Consider the following 13,263-nt stretch of genomic DNA (forward strand, 5'->3'; position numbering starts at 1 on the left):
GGGGATTCACCTTTTTTTTTTAGAAGCCATGATAAGGAACACGTCTCAAAAGGGAAAGAAAACAACATCCCAACTAACTCTCTCTCATCTCTTCTATCCATCATCTATATCTAAAAAACTCAAACGTTTGAACTATACTTGTGGACAGGAGAGACCCAAGGCTTCCAGTAGGTGATCTCTACATTCTCTCAACATGGGGTCCCTGTCTTCTTTTCCAGCACAGAACACAGACCCTGGCACATCACATAGCAGACCAGCTTCATCACCACATGCAGGACATTCGTTGTTTAAGGACACGAGAAACACTTCCATCTGACTCTAGAACCAAGAATATCTATGTTTCACATGAGCAATCTTTATGTTTTTATCTCACGGCCATGGTGGGCTTAGGATGCCCTGGCTACTAACAAGTTTTGAGAGCAAATCTGTGGTCCCCTCTGTGGAGGACATATCTTTACTCAAAGCCTCATTAGCTTCATTCCTGGTCCCACTGTATCAGCCCATCCTTGTTTTATAATCTCTTCCTGTTTCTTTCTAATGATCTGTCTTGTATCATTTATGGTTTTTTTTAATTTTACTTATTTTTGAGAGAGACAGAGACAGAGAACGAATGGGGGAGGGACAGAGAGAGGGAGACACAGAATCTGTGCCTGAAGCAGGCTCCAGGCTCTGAGCTGTTAGCACAAAGCCCAATGCCGGCTCAAACTCATGAACCGCAATATCATGACCTGAGCCAAAGTCAGATGCTCAACTGACTGAGCCACCCAGGTGCCCCTATTATTTGTTTTTGATGCCTGTGTCTAGCATGCTATCCAGCACATTAGCACACTCAACATTGATTGGATTTCATTAAATTTCTAACCCCTCTCTGAAATAAAAACCCTTCTCTTTTTATAAAAGAACAAATGAAGAATAAACCCTTTGCTTGAGGCGATCCAGAGAATTGATAGCCTCTTTCCTACCATTATTTAAAAAATAGGCTGGCCAGTGAGGTTACTCAGCCACACCACCCCCTTCCCACTGCCCTCCCCCCACTTCTCCCCACACGTTTTATGTTTAGAGTGAAGGTCTGCCACTGTTTACTCCATACATTCCCAGCAAAGCATGTCTAAGCAAAGCCCAACAGGTAGTTTCTCAAAACTTCTGTCCACCATCAGAATAAAAATAACTCCAGTGATGTAAAAGATTCTGGAACTGAGAATCTTCAGTCTCAGAAATGAAAATTTTCAGTCGCTTTTCAAAGAATTGTAGAAAATATGAAATTCTGGATCTTCATCACCATGTCAGGGGCACAAGTGAAGTCACCAGCACGCAGGCTTCCTTAGCTAGGAGAGGAAAGGTCATACCAACAAGCCCACTCCATAGTTTTCAATACTAAAGCGAATTTAAGGGATGTGGGAAAGCAAAGAAGGCTGTTAACAAAACCCAGGATTGAGAAGAGGTGTGGGAGACTATGTCTTCCACTGAGTGAGCACCTCAGAGGTTTGCAAGGTTTATATATTCTTATGTTAAACACAAAAAAAGAATGACTCAAGGCCATGGTAAAAACACATATATTAACATATTTTGGTTGGTACTTAAGTGTCTTTTGTACATAAAATTATTACTCATATGTTCCTTTATGTTATATATCATGCAGAGTCTAAAAGTTAAGTCTTTCCTATCCCAGACCTCCCACTAAAACAAGAATGCTGTAAAATGCTGTGATTTTTATCTTTTCAATCTATATTATATTTTCCAAATAAACATAGCTCACTTAGTAAAGTTTCCATTTGCTGAAACACATTCTGTGTATCCTAAACCAATCAGAGAAAATGATTCTTCAAGCATGTGATAAAATCATAAGGTCATTAAACCTTCACTCCCAAATTCATACCAGCCTCAGGAATGTACACATGGCTATAGTTTGAGCCATAGAAACAGAAACCTGGAATCCTAGTGTGGGATTCAGCATAATGTCAAGTCTCCTGGGACACAAAAGCAAGGACCATAACATAAAAGCCATCGAACAGCACTGCCCCTGTGAAAACCATGTAACTAATAATTTTGCCCTCCTTAGAAGTATCATACTTTAATACGTGGCACTTGGTTAGAGACTTTAGAAGATCATGTGGACAATGTGATATTCCCATAAGAAAGTATATAAATGAAAATTTATTGAGGCTTTAGGCATATTCATCATTTACTCTTCACACAAACCCTGTCCAGAGGGCTGTTAACCCCTTTGTACAGATAAAGGTGATTCTGAGGAGCCAAGTAAATTGCCCATAGATACACAGTAACCAGGTCTCCTGAACACAACTTTGGCTCATTACACACCTCATGCATTGGTTATGACAAAAGAAGGATCCATCGATAATAGAAGTAAATCAATGATTGACATGCGGCAGAGTGAGTCTGATCTGTATAGAACATGCCTTATCTGCCCATTCCAGAAAACATATTTGAGACCCTGATGGTTTGAACCGTTAATAAGGAGTATTAAACCTGTACTAGGTCCTTGCTAGACAGTCTCAAAAGTACTTTATATCAGGATGCCTGGGTGGTTCTGTCAGATAAGCATCTGACTCTTAATTTCACCTCAGGTCATGATCTCATGGTTCCTGGGATCAAGCCCTGAATCTGGTTCTGCACTGACAGCAAGGACACTACTTGGGATTCTCTCTCTCCCTCTCCCTGTGCCCCTCCCCTGCTTGTTCTCTCTCTTTCTCAAAATAAATTAAAAATTTTTTTTAATACTTTACATCTCATTTTACTTGAATGAATCTTACCTAGTGACAGAATTATTGTCATTTGACTGACAAATGTTTCTTCAAAAAAAATGTTTTAAGCCAAATCAATCCACAAGAGCATAAGAAAAGAAAAACTCCATTTTTAGTGGAGTGCCATTATTGAGATCATTTCAATACTTCTTACTAATAACTACTGAAACTGCTACCATAAACTGTCTTGGCACAAATATATACAGAAGCCTGATAGACTTATGATCTAAATTGGCTCTGTTCGAATTCAACCACAAATGGCTTGTCTGTGATGGCGTTAACACTTTGCTTCAGAAAACATTTTTAAAACTATAAAGACAAGAGGAAGCTTTGAAGAAGAAAAAAATAACGAAGGTAGGTATCTCCATCCTGCCTTAAGCTCTTTTGATCCAAAAGGGGTCCAAATGGTAGAAAATTTGTTTCATGGAGTCATCGGCTAATTTTGTACTAAGTTGAAACTCACTGAGAAATTCTTCTTTTTTGGAAATACTTTCAGACCCTTAACGTTCTCGTGCCAGCTCTCAGCTATGCTCATATTTATGAGTGTATCTGCTGTACTCATATGTATGAGTGTACTCATACTTTTTCTTAGTTGGTTACACTGGAAGGTGTTAACCAGCCCTGCTATGAGAACATTACTTTAAGCCTGGTTTACGATAAATACCCACATACTCAATCTTCATTCTTAACTAAGTAAGAATCTTCATGCTGTTTATAGTCAAAGAACCCAATGATTACAGCACTATAAACAAAGTAAGGGAAAAGAATAATCTAAACCTACACTGTTAGCAAAACTCATTCCATTTCTTTTATATTTCTTCTCCTATGAAATCTACAGGTCTAAATTGTTCTGGAAATGCAGGATCCTACCCTCAAAGCTTCCATCAATGTACCTCAAATTTCAACCACTCCCCACCTCATTTCGTTTCTCCACATACAGTTGTGTGAGTTGTGCACTGCACAACCTTTGGGGTACCAGTCACATTGTAAAAAGTCACAGATGTGAATATTTGTAAGCACAACTTATAAATTGGTAATAGCAGTAAAATATGTGAGGTTTTCCCATAAAGTAAGTGTATTATGACAATTTTTCAACAGAAAAATAATAGTGTTCCAAAGAAGGGGCATAGCTGTCTAATTCACACCAAAACATTATATAGATTAGCAGTGATGTTGTCACAAACTGATTCAATTCAGAAAAATTGGTTAAATTAATCATTTAATAATATTATGTTTAACAATGGGAAGGGATTTTTTTTTTCCTGTTGAAACGCAATTATGCTAAAGAGGGGAAAGAGTTAGCTAAAGACTCACACATCTCCCTGGAAAGTGACTTAAATCACTGTTGGGGTGGCCAGCAACACAGATGGCAAAGAATTGCACAGAGTGGAGCAATAAGCAAGACAGAGTTCATTCACTCTTCAAGGGAGGAGAGGGGTCAGCCCCCCATTTCTGTTAGGTTGGGCCTTTTAAGGCATTTTGAAGGATGTGAAAGGGTTGTAGCTACACCCCTGGTGGTGGGGGGTTGTGGGGGTCAGGGGTTGACTCTTGGCCAGTAGAGCAGGAGGCAGCAGGTTTCTCAAGGGGCTCTGACTGGGGCTTATCTGTGATGTGTGTTGTGGTCAAGCTAGAGAAGAATATGTTTTGTAGTTGGGGTCAATTTTTTAAGAATGTAGGGCCCTATGATCTAGAAAAACAAAGAGTTGGGGCCAAGTGCAGACACCTGTGAGATTTGTCTGTAAGGGTGGCTGGGGTGGGATGGCGGGAGGTGGTTTGAGTAGATTTCTTTCAATCACTTTTTCCCTAACTTTTCAAAAAACCAGTTTTGTCACTGCTCATTGACAGACCAAGGAGAAAGGGTAACAAAGATTTCATCTCCTTGAAGACCGCTTTTTAAATTAGGAAAAGTGTGTTCTAAAGTACATGCAATAATAAAAACTCAAAGTTCGTTAATTCCATCTGTATGTAGAGAAGCAAGGAAGAAAAAGGACATGAAGAGGGAACAGAGGGGAAAACATAGAGTGAGGTGAGGAGTCAGGACAGGCAGGGAAGGAAAAGAGACAAAGAAAGAAATTCAAGGACATAAGTATATAAGAGGAAAGGAGAGACATGTAGAAGAGATATAATCAGAAAGATAAGAGAGGGGAAAGATTAAAGGAAATATAGTATAAATTATCAGATGAGCACTGCTTGAAGAGTAAACTCATTTGGTTCTGTTGTATTTTTCCCTGGTTTATGGAAAAAGTTACTTTGTCATGCCATCATGCTCACTGAGCATGAACAATTCATCACGGCTCTTTAACTAGTCAACATCTTTACCCTTTCCAGGATTCTTTTCCAACAATTCACCAGGTATAGCTGTTTCCTTGACTACTATAGCAAGGTGAACAAGGTGACTTGGCTGAGTAAAGTAAGCCAAGCCAAAAAGAGAATAAACTACTTTCCCTGACAGAACTGGTAGCTTGTGATATTACATGGGCAGCCATGGATAGACAAAAGACAGAAATTGACATTCTGGTTCCATAGAAAAGTGTGTTTGGTAGGGAATAATTAAAATTCATCATGCTATAGTAAAAAGAATCCACTGGAATCATCCAAGTCTAATTAATAATCAAACTATATATGGGTGAACTATTTAGGTCCTTCTGATTCAAGTACCTAAAAACATTGTTTTCCTTACTGTGTGAGGTCTTGGGGTTTCTGGAGGCACTGGTTTGAATACAAAAAGAATAATCATCATGCTTATTTCACATTAAGGTGACCTCAATATCTTATCCCCTCCTAGTACCAGGCATACATATATACACGGAGAAAGTATCTTCTCGTGACAGGTTGTCTCATTTTCCACAGTGCTCCTATATACCTAAGTGTGGAAAAAATTTTGAAGAATCCATGTCCCTGGTGAATGTTGTCATGGAAAACTTCAGGAAGTATCAACACTTCTCCTGCTTTTCTGACCCAGAAGGAAACCAGAAGAGTGTCATCCTAACCAAACTCTACAGTTCCAACGTGCTGTTCCATTCACTGTTCTGGCCAACATGTATGATGGCTGGGGGCGTGGTGATCGTTGCCATGGTGAAACTCACACAGTACCTCTCCCTGCTCTGTGAGAGGATCCAACGGATCAATAGATAAAAGCAAAGGGGATGAGATCATTTTCTTTAAAGCTCAAATACTGTTTCCTTTCATTCTTCACCAAAGAACCTTAAGTTTGTAATGTGTAGTCTGTTATGAGTTCCTTAATATATTCTTATACGTAGAGCAATAATGCAAAAGCTGTCCTATATGCAAACATGATGTCTTTATTATTCAGGAGAAGAAATAACTGTTTTGTGTTGGTTGGTTGTTTTCATAATCTTGTTTTGATGCTGGAACTAGTAGTTCCTTCTCTCGTTCCACCAAAACAGGGCTCAGTCATTCATTTGCCAAGCTACGTGGAGGAATGTAGACAATATCCATGTGATAAGGTCTGTGTTCTCAATTGTCAGATCTCTTGAAGATATTTCTGCAATATTTTTCATCATTCATTGTTTACTAAAGCTGCAGCCAAAAATGTTCTTTCTTTTCTTACTCAAAACTGAGCCCTGTAGCAAGTGAAGGGACCAGATTTCCTAACTAAAGGATGTGAACCATTTTCCTTATATTTCTACCATATCACTGTAAAGAAGGGCAGAAACCCAGACAGTTATTTCTTTTTTATTATTTTCTATTCATAACTTTAGATTTTTTAACTGATTTCCAAAAATAAGCTGTTTTCATCAACCGATTCTGTAATCTCTTCCTGTGATTTGAATAGAAAATGAACAGAGCCCTTTTCCATTTAAGACCCTGTTACTGTGTGAGGAGATAACACTTACAAAGAGTTTCATTAGCTGTGAATTGACTGAATGTTGAGTAGGTACACCACTGCAATCCAGGAAAGTCTACATCACTAAGATATTTATGTGAAAGTCTTTATTCTATCTCAATTCAACTGTTAGATGGTAAAATTAAGATCCTACTTCCTGGGCAAGACTGGTGGACTGATTTCAATGGGTAAATCTATTGTGGCAAATTAACATATTGGAGTGTTACTCTTTGGGAATTTATGTTTAACTTAACAAGTGTGTAGTCTCTCTTTCTGACAAGTGTTCCCCATTGGGATTCTAAAACTATGTGCACAGAATATTTGTCTCCTCTACATGTTTTATTTTTCTATTTACAATTCTCTTATTTTTTGCTAGATTTTACACACAGAGTAGACTCTTTTCCTAACACGCACTTAAAATGAATAGCAGCTCTAAAGGAAGACTTTGTTCACAATGCCATTTACTTATTGCGTTGAGGGGGGCAGGGTGGAATGAGGGATTGGTTTTAAACAAAAACATTCCATCTTTTATTTAACAACAATATCAAAAGGGAAAGGCAAACATCTATCTTTCTCATCCATATTTAAGTACCCTTTTGTAATGTAGTATCAAAGTTTTCTAGAAATTGGGAAATTTTACAAAACATATTTGTGGAATGAAGAGTGAAACTAATCTGATGAAGTGGAAAATATCCTGTAATACTGTAATTCATAGTTTGACTTTCCATAAGCACATAAATCCTTAGGGTATAATCAGGACTTCAAATGTGTAATCAAAATTTTAAAAAGAAATCCATGACATCAGCAAGATTTGAATACCTCTTGTGTTCTGTGCTAAGCTGACAAGCCCATGGTGGTCCAAAAACCTATGATTCACTACATTTAAGGTATTTAAAGAGATTATAAAGAAAGTTCCTTTAACACCCAAACACATACCACTTTTAAGCAATATTATGAATATTTGGAAAATTCGATTCCTACTCGACTTTAAAAACATAATTCTAAAGATGATAGAAAAATCTTTTGACTATGGAACTGAAAATTTACAAGCTTCAGTGTTCCTTGAGCTTCCGTTCAAGTAATCCAAAAAAGATATTTTTTCAGACTTGTTATTAAAAATTCCCAACTAATGTTTCAGATAAGAATGAAGAAATCTCAAAATAATGACGCCAAAAAGAAGTTAACTACTGTCCTCCTAAATTCCAATAGAGCAACAGCCCCTTCATGTAATTTAAATGTATACACAATTAAATGTTCACTATTAAAGGAGAATGAACTGGGATTAATAATAATGTTTTAAATGCTTTACATGGGTTAGCTAATTTAATCTTTATTACAACCATATTAGAGGGAGAATTATTACTTTCCCATTCTATAGAAGGGAATGTTGAGGCTTAGAGATATTAAGTAACTTCCCCAAGGATCCACAGATACCAAGATGGCAGAAAGCTGAGAAAATACTCAGTCTGTAGCATCTCCATTATAGTAACCATTTCCATGGCTTTGGGGTATTTTTGATAAGACTGAAGAATGCTAAAGTTTGGAAAGGATTATAGGTGTAAAGAAACCACTGAGCTAGAAGTCAAAGATGTCAAAGACATGGGGACTAGGTGACTTCAGGCTTCTCGATTAATCTCTTGACTTCTTTAGTTGTAAGATCAGAATGTGAGACCAGCTCACCACTGAGTCCTCTTTTAACATTAACATTTCATCCTAGGTATATGGAAGGAAGAATGAATACCATTCTCCATCCTTTATAGCACAGATCTGATCCTAAAATAGAATCTACATATATTTGTCCACAGATTAAAAACAGCCTCCCTGCAATATTCCTTGTAAGTCACATGCCCCCCTTCTTTAGGGCCCAAAACTTTACACCTTCCAGAGGCAGAGCTGAGTCTCCACATTACTCAACAAAGATGATATACCTCACAGAATATCTGTGCTTCCAAATCACTTTCATCAGCCAATCGGCATATCCTGTCTAAAACTTTATTGATTTCAAATTCCCTGAGTTGCAATTACATTAAAACCCAGAAAATGGTAAATACACCAGTGATTGCATGCAAATAGCCATAATAAAAACTATGATTCTATAGAAAGCCCCTGATGAAGTGCTGACTGATCATAATGATGGTATAGGCAGTCATAAAATACCTCTTACATAGGCCACGTGACATTTAGGGTTTCAGCACGTTACTCTCTTCTCATTGCTGTAAATAACCAAAAAAAAATGATTATGCATGGCATTTATATAACAAATATTATTTTCAATATGTCAAGCCATAAACATCACATTTCAGTGGGTAAAACATCTTGACACTGTAATCATTCCATTGACATTAACAGAGAGATCTGTTAGGACAGCAAAATAATATGAACCATTGATGCAAGTGAGTTAAAACAATAATTTTAAAGCAACGATTTGTCATTCACAAGCACAAATAAATTTCCTCCCCTCCCCTGCCAAAATACTCAACCAAACAATGCTCCAGCAAGTAAGGGAATTTTTGTCCTGCTGAGAAAAAGGAGGTGATTAAAGGTTGGCCATTGTTCCTCCTTTTCCCAACTTCTACTTGTTTCCCTTTCTCTATGTAAAACATTCAGTAAGAACAATCTCATTGTTCTGTGGTAACCACTCCAATGTATGTGCCATGTGAGAAGTTTGACTCAAGGAACAAAGTTTCAGAACTCTTCTGAAGAATGTGTCAGGGTGAGGTGCACAAAAGAACTGAGAGATGACTTTTTAGGTAAATCTGTTCCACCCTTCTATAATGGCAACAACTGTAAGGAATAATACAAAGTATACAACACTGCCGTCTCTCCTAAGAATGAGTCTGCAATCAAACAGAAGGGGTCAAGACAACGTATATGAAAAAATATAGGGAACAGTTAGGTCTCTAATTCACAAACATGAGCATAATATCTACAGAGGGTTCATATGACGCTGACCTGGGATGTATATGTAAAATGCCTAGCACTGTATATAGCATATAATAGATGCTTACCAGGTGGTGATTATTACTATTAATAGCAAAATGTAGAAGTAGTATTAATAGTATTAATTGTATAACCACTAGTAGTACATATAGTCTTTTAGAGCTAGAATAGCTCAAAAATGTCATTTTGCCCAGAACTCACAGCAATGCATAAATCCCTTTTACAACATCCTTAGCAGGGATCATCTAGTTATAGGGAGTTACTAACTGAATCCTGCTAGCAGTGGGATAGCTTACCAATTGATAAGACAATGCTGGAAAGTTTTCCTGATATCAGTTTGAAATCTGCCTCCCTATAATATCTACCCACTAAATACACACAAAATCAGATCGGTAGTCCCGTGTCACTAACTTATCCTATTAGTGCTATTTTACTAAAAAATGGAGGAAAGAGCAATTTTCATTTGCTTAGAATATAAAACCATGGAAAATCACACATTCAGCCAGGATTATGACATAAATGAAAATTTATAAATGACATCAACTTTAAAAGGTTAATAATATACCTATTAGATCCTACACATTCATAAATGAATTGAACTCATGAGCTAGCTCAACCCTCTATGCCCATGTGGATTTTAATCCCATACCACCTCTCAAGTAATTTCACTGTCTGAAATTCTACATTATGTTCTTATTCAACTTTGTGAAGCCAGACTAAGTTATCTAAGTAACTGGATTACTTAGGAGCATAGATATGTTCCTAACAAGATGCTGCTATAATTATGCCATGGGTTCGCTTTGGCTAAGGTACCATTCTCCAGCGCAAGGCCAAGGAACTGGAAGGAAATGTTGATTGGTGAACTCCAGCAGTGACTTATGAATTAAGTGCTTCATTTGGGTAGGAAGAGAAGTTGTTCTTTCAATATAATCACCTAATTGGGGCTTCCAGAACTGTTCTTTAGCCAGCTTCTTCCAAAACAAATATAATCCCCAAGCCCTTGCAAGTTACAATGTGATGTGTTACCAACATAGTGTGATATCAGGACATGGAGAAGGCTCAAGGTTGTCTACACAATTTCACCCCCAATTAACACTGTTAGCAGTACCAAAAATTGCTTTGGGTAGAAATTACAACTATCCTTCATAAAATCTCTCTCTCTGTCTCTCTCTCTCTTTCTCCTACCTCTGTTTTTTCTGTTAGTTGTATTCTTAATCTTTATACACCAGCAGAGATGAACCCATGGTGGCAAAATTCCTCATGTCTATAATTGCAGGAGGAGACTAAGTCAGAACTCTGCTCTGTCCTCCAAAATGCCAGCTCTCTGTGTATCATTTGTCCACTACTGGGCCCACACCGGTCATGACAGAGCAGCCCCACTGGGTGGGGTCAGGTAACTCCCTGAAGGAAAATGGGCATATGAAAGAAGAGAAGAAGGGGTGCCGGGCAAGCCAAAACAACAGATGTCCACTAATGGCAACCTGGATCAAGTGCTTCTACCAACAGAGATTTTGACTGAAGGAAAAAGAACACTGCAGACATGAGAAAAACTCATGGGACTAGAGTAAAAGAGAGAAAGAACTAGTACTCAGAATTTACTTTGCAATTTTTCTATCACTTCCCCAGTTATTAATAAAATTTAAAAGAAAAAAGAAATTTCGGATTTTCATTCAATGAGAGATGCGGGGATACTTTGGTTTCAGCAAAGGAGAAGAGGTTCCCTTAGAAACAACTGATAGAGCAAAAAGAGAAAGATAGGAAAAAATTAGCTTAAATGGGAGAAGATGATATGCCACAGGGAAAGGAGGCTGGGAATTAGGAAATCTAATTAAAGAAACTACTGCTATTCATCCAATACTGAAGAATATCTCTGTGGTTTTCTTAAGGGCCTTATTCTTTGGGCTGATAAGTACCTGTTTGGACTACCACAGATTCAGTTGTCCTATTTGCTGCTTATTTTGGAATAAATTCATTTAAGGAGCACATGAAGAGAGGAAGGCCTGGGTTCTTTCTACCCATTAGCTTTTTCACATCATAACATTTAAGAAAATAATTCCTTCTTGGACCATGCAGTGAGAGATCTTATCACAGAGATATTAACAAGAAGCATCCACAACATCACCTACCATCTGCAATGCCATGGTGACCTCAACACCCGTATAATACTCTCAACTTGGGTCTGTCCCAGCTCATCAGCCACCTCCAGCTGGACAGTCACCAAAGCTCAGCCCTTTCATTTGCTGCATTAAAACTCCAGCAGTCAGTTGAGGCAGCTGCAAACCCTGACAGTTAGCTCTTTCCAGTGGTGAGGAAACACAGCAAGCCATTCCTGCATCATCCTTGACATGACAGAAGTATCCTTTTGGGCCAATTAGCAGTGTGTGTATCTAACTGAAAGCATTCAGCTGCTGTAGCTAACATCTAGCAATACTGAGAAGAAAGTACAGAGTTCAGGCTCAGGGACTTATATTGTATATAAACTATATCCCTTCTGTGCAACGGTTGTGGCAAATATGCAGTTTGGTGCCAATACTACAGTTAGATCCATCTCTAGAAAGTCATAACCAGCTGAGAAACTTCAGCTTTCCTAGAAAAAGAAAGTGCTCTAACCACAGCTCCGGCATCATCAACAGAAATCTCAGGAGCCAGGCCCAGCTCCACCAGCTGAGGCCACTTGCAGCAAACTGGTTTTTAGCTTAACACCAGTTTTGAAGCAAACATTTCAAAGAGGCTTTCCAATTCTCCATTTCTGTAAAAATCCTACCCAGTCTGGCTGAATAAATAACTCTTTAAATACTAACAGCCTTCAAGTTAGCCTGGCAAGCATCCAAGACCATTTAGAAGATTCTGCTTGGTATTGTTGAAAAGCCACATATCCAAGTTGTCCAATAGTAGAAATCAGCAACTCCTTCTGCTTTAAAGAATAAAGCATTTTAATAGTTGAGTAGCCTCAGAAACTGTGAACATTTACCATTAAACTCAATTCAAAAAAGGGGCGGGGGGGGGAACGTACCTCTGATATTAGTGTAGCCTGTGATCCCTGAAGAACAACCACTGGGAAAACTTCTGTTGTATGGAAAGCAGTAAGTGGAACCCAGCCCAACTCTGGCCTCTGCAGACACCTAAGCCTGCTAGGAGGAGCTTTGCATTCAGTAGACTGCAGCCCAGCACGATGTTCTGCCTTTACTTAGGAAGACTTACATGCCAGAAACTGCTGTTGCCAATGACTTGGATTATGGTGTGAACTGGACCTTCAAGTCCCCTTCCCACTGTCATCCCCACACAGCCTACTCTTAGCCATGGAATCAGTGGCCATCCCATCTTCCAAATTCATTCTCACCTCTGGGCCTTTATGTTTACAGTTTCCTCTGCCTGAGACGCCCTTCACCAACCTCCCTTCTATCTACACGGCTAACTTACACTCATCCTCTAAGATTAAGCTCAAATGTCATCCACACCAGTTGGTTGTTCCTGAGCTCCCCAGGCCCAGGCTACATGCCTGCCTTCTATGCTTCCATAACACCCCATTGCACCCCTCTATGGAACCACTTATCACCCACAGTATTGTCTTGCTTTATTTCTCTAATACTTCTACAAGATTCTGGAAGGCATGGATTTATTTTATTCATCTTTGTTTTTTGTTAAATTCTAATCATCTGGTCCAAGACAATTACTGGCCCATAGAAGGGGCTCTATAAATTTTACTTAAGTCAA

At 38.5% G+C, this 13,263-nt stretch overlaps 1 protein-coding gene across 2 annotated transcripts in view; it reads left to right on the forward strand.

Annotated features, from left to right (window-relative positions):
* Positions 1-5,897, forward strand: part of KCNMB2 (potassium calcium-activated channel subfamily M regulatory beta subunit 2) — a 33,002-nt gene extending 27,105 nt beyond the window's left edge. For both annotated transcript variants that reach the window (XM_039254322.1, XM_039254323.1), the window contains exon 4: positions 5,613-5,897. In XM_039254322.1, coding sequence (XP_039110253.1) covers positions 5,613-5,897 — 285 coding nt within the window. The remainder of the gene's footprint in view (positions 1-5,612) is intronic.
* The last annotated feature ends 7,366 nt before the right edge of the window (positions 5,898-13,263 follow it).

Source organism: Hyaena hyaena, unplaced genomic scaffold, assembly GCF_003009895.1.
Source record: "Hyaena hyaena isolate Hyena2069 unplaced genomic scaffold, ASM300989v1 scaffold_477, whole genome shotgun sequence".
Lineage (NCBI taxonomy): Eukaryota > Metazoa > Chordata > Mammalia > Carnivora > Hyaenidae > Hyaena > Hyaena hyaena.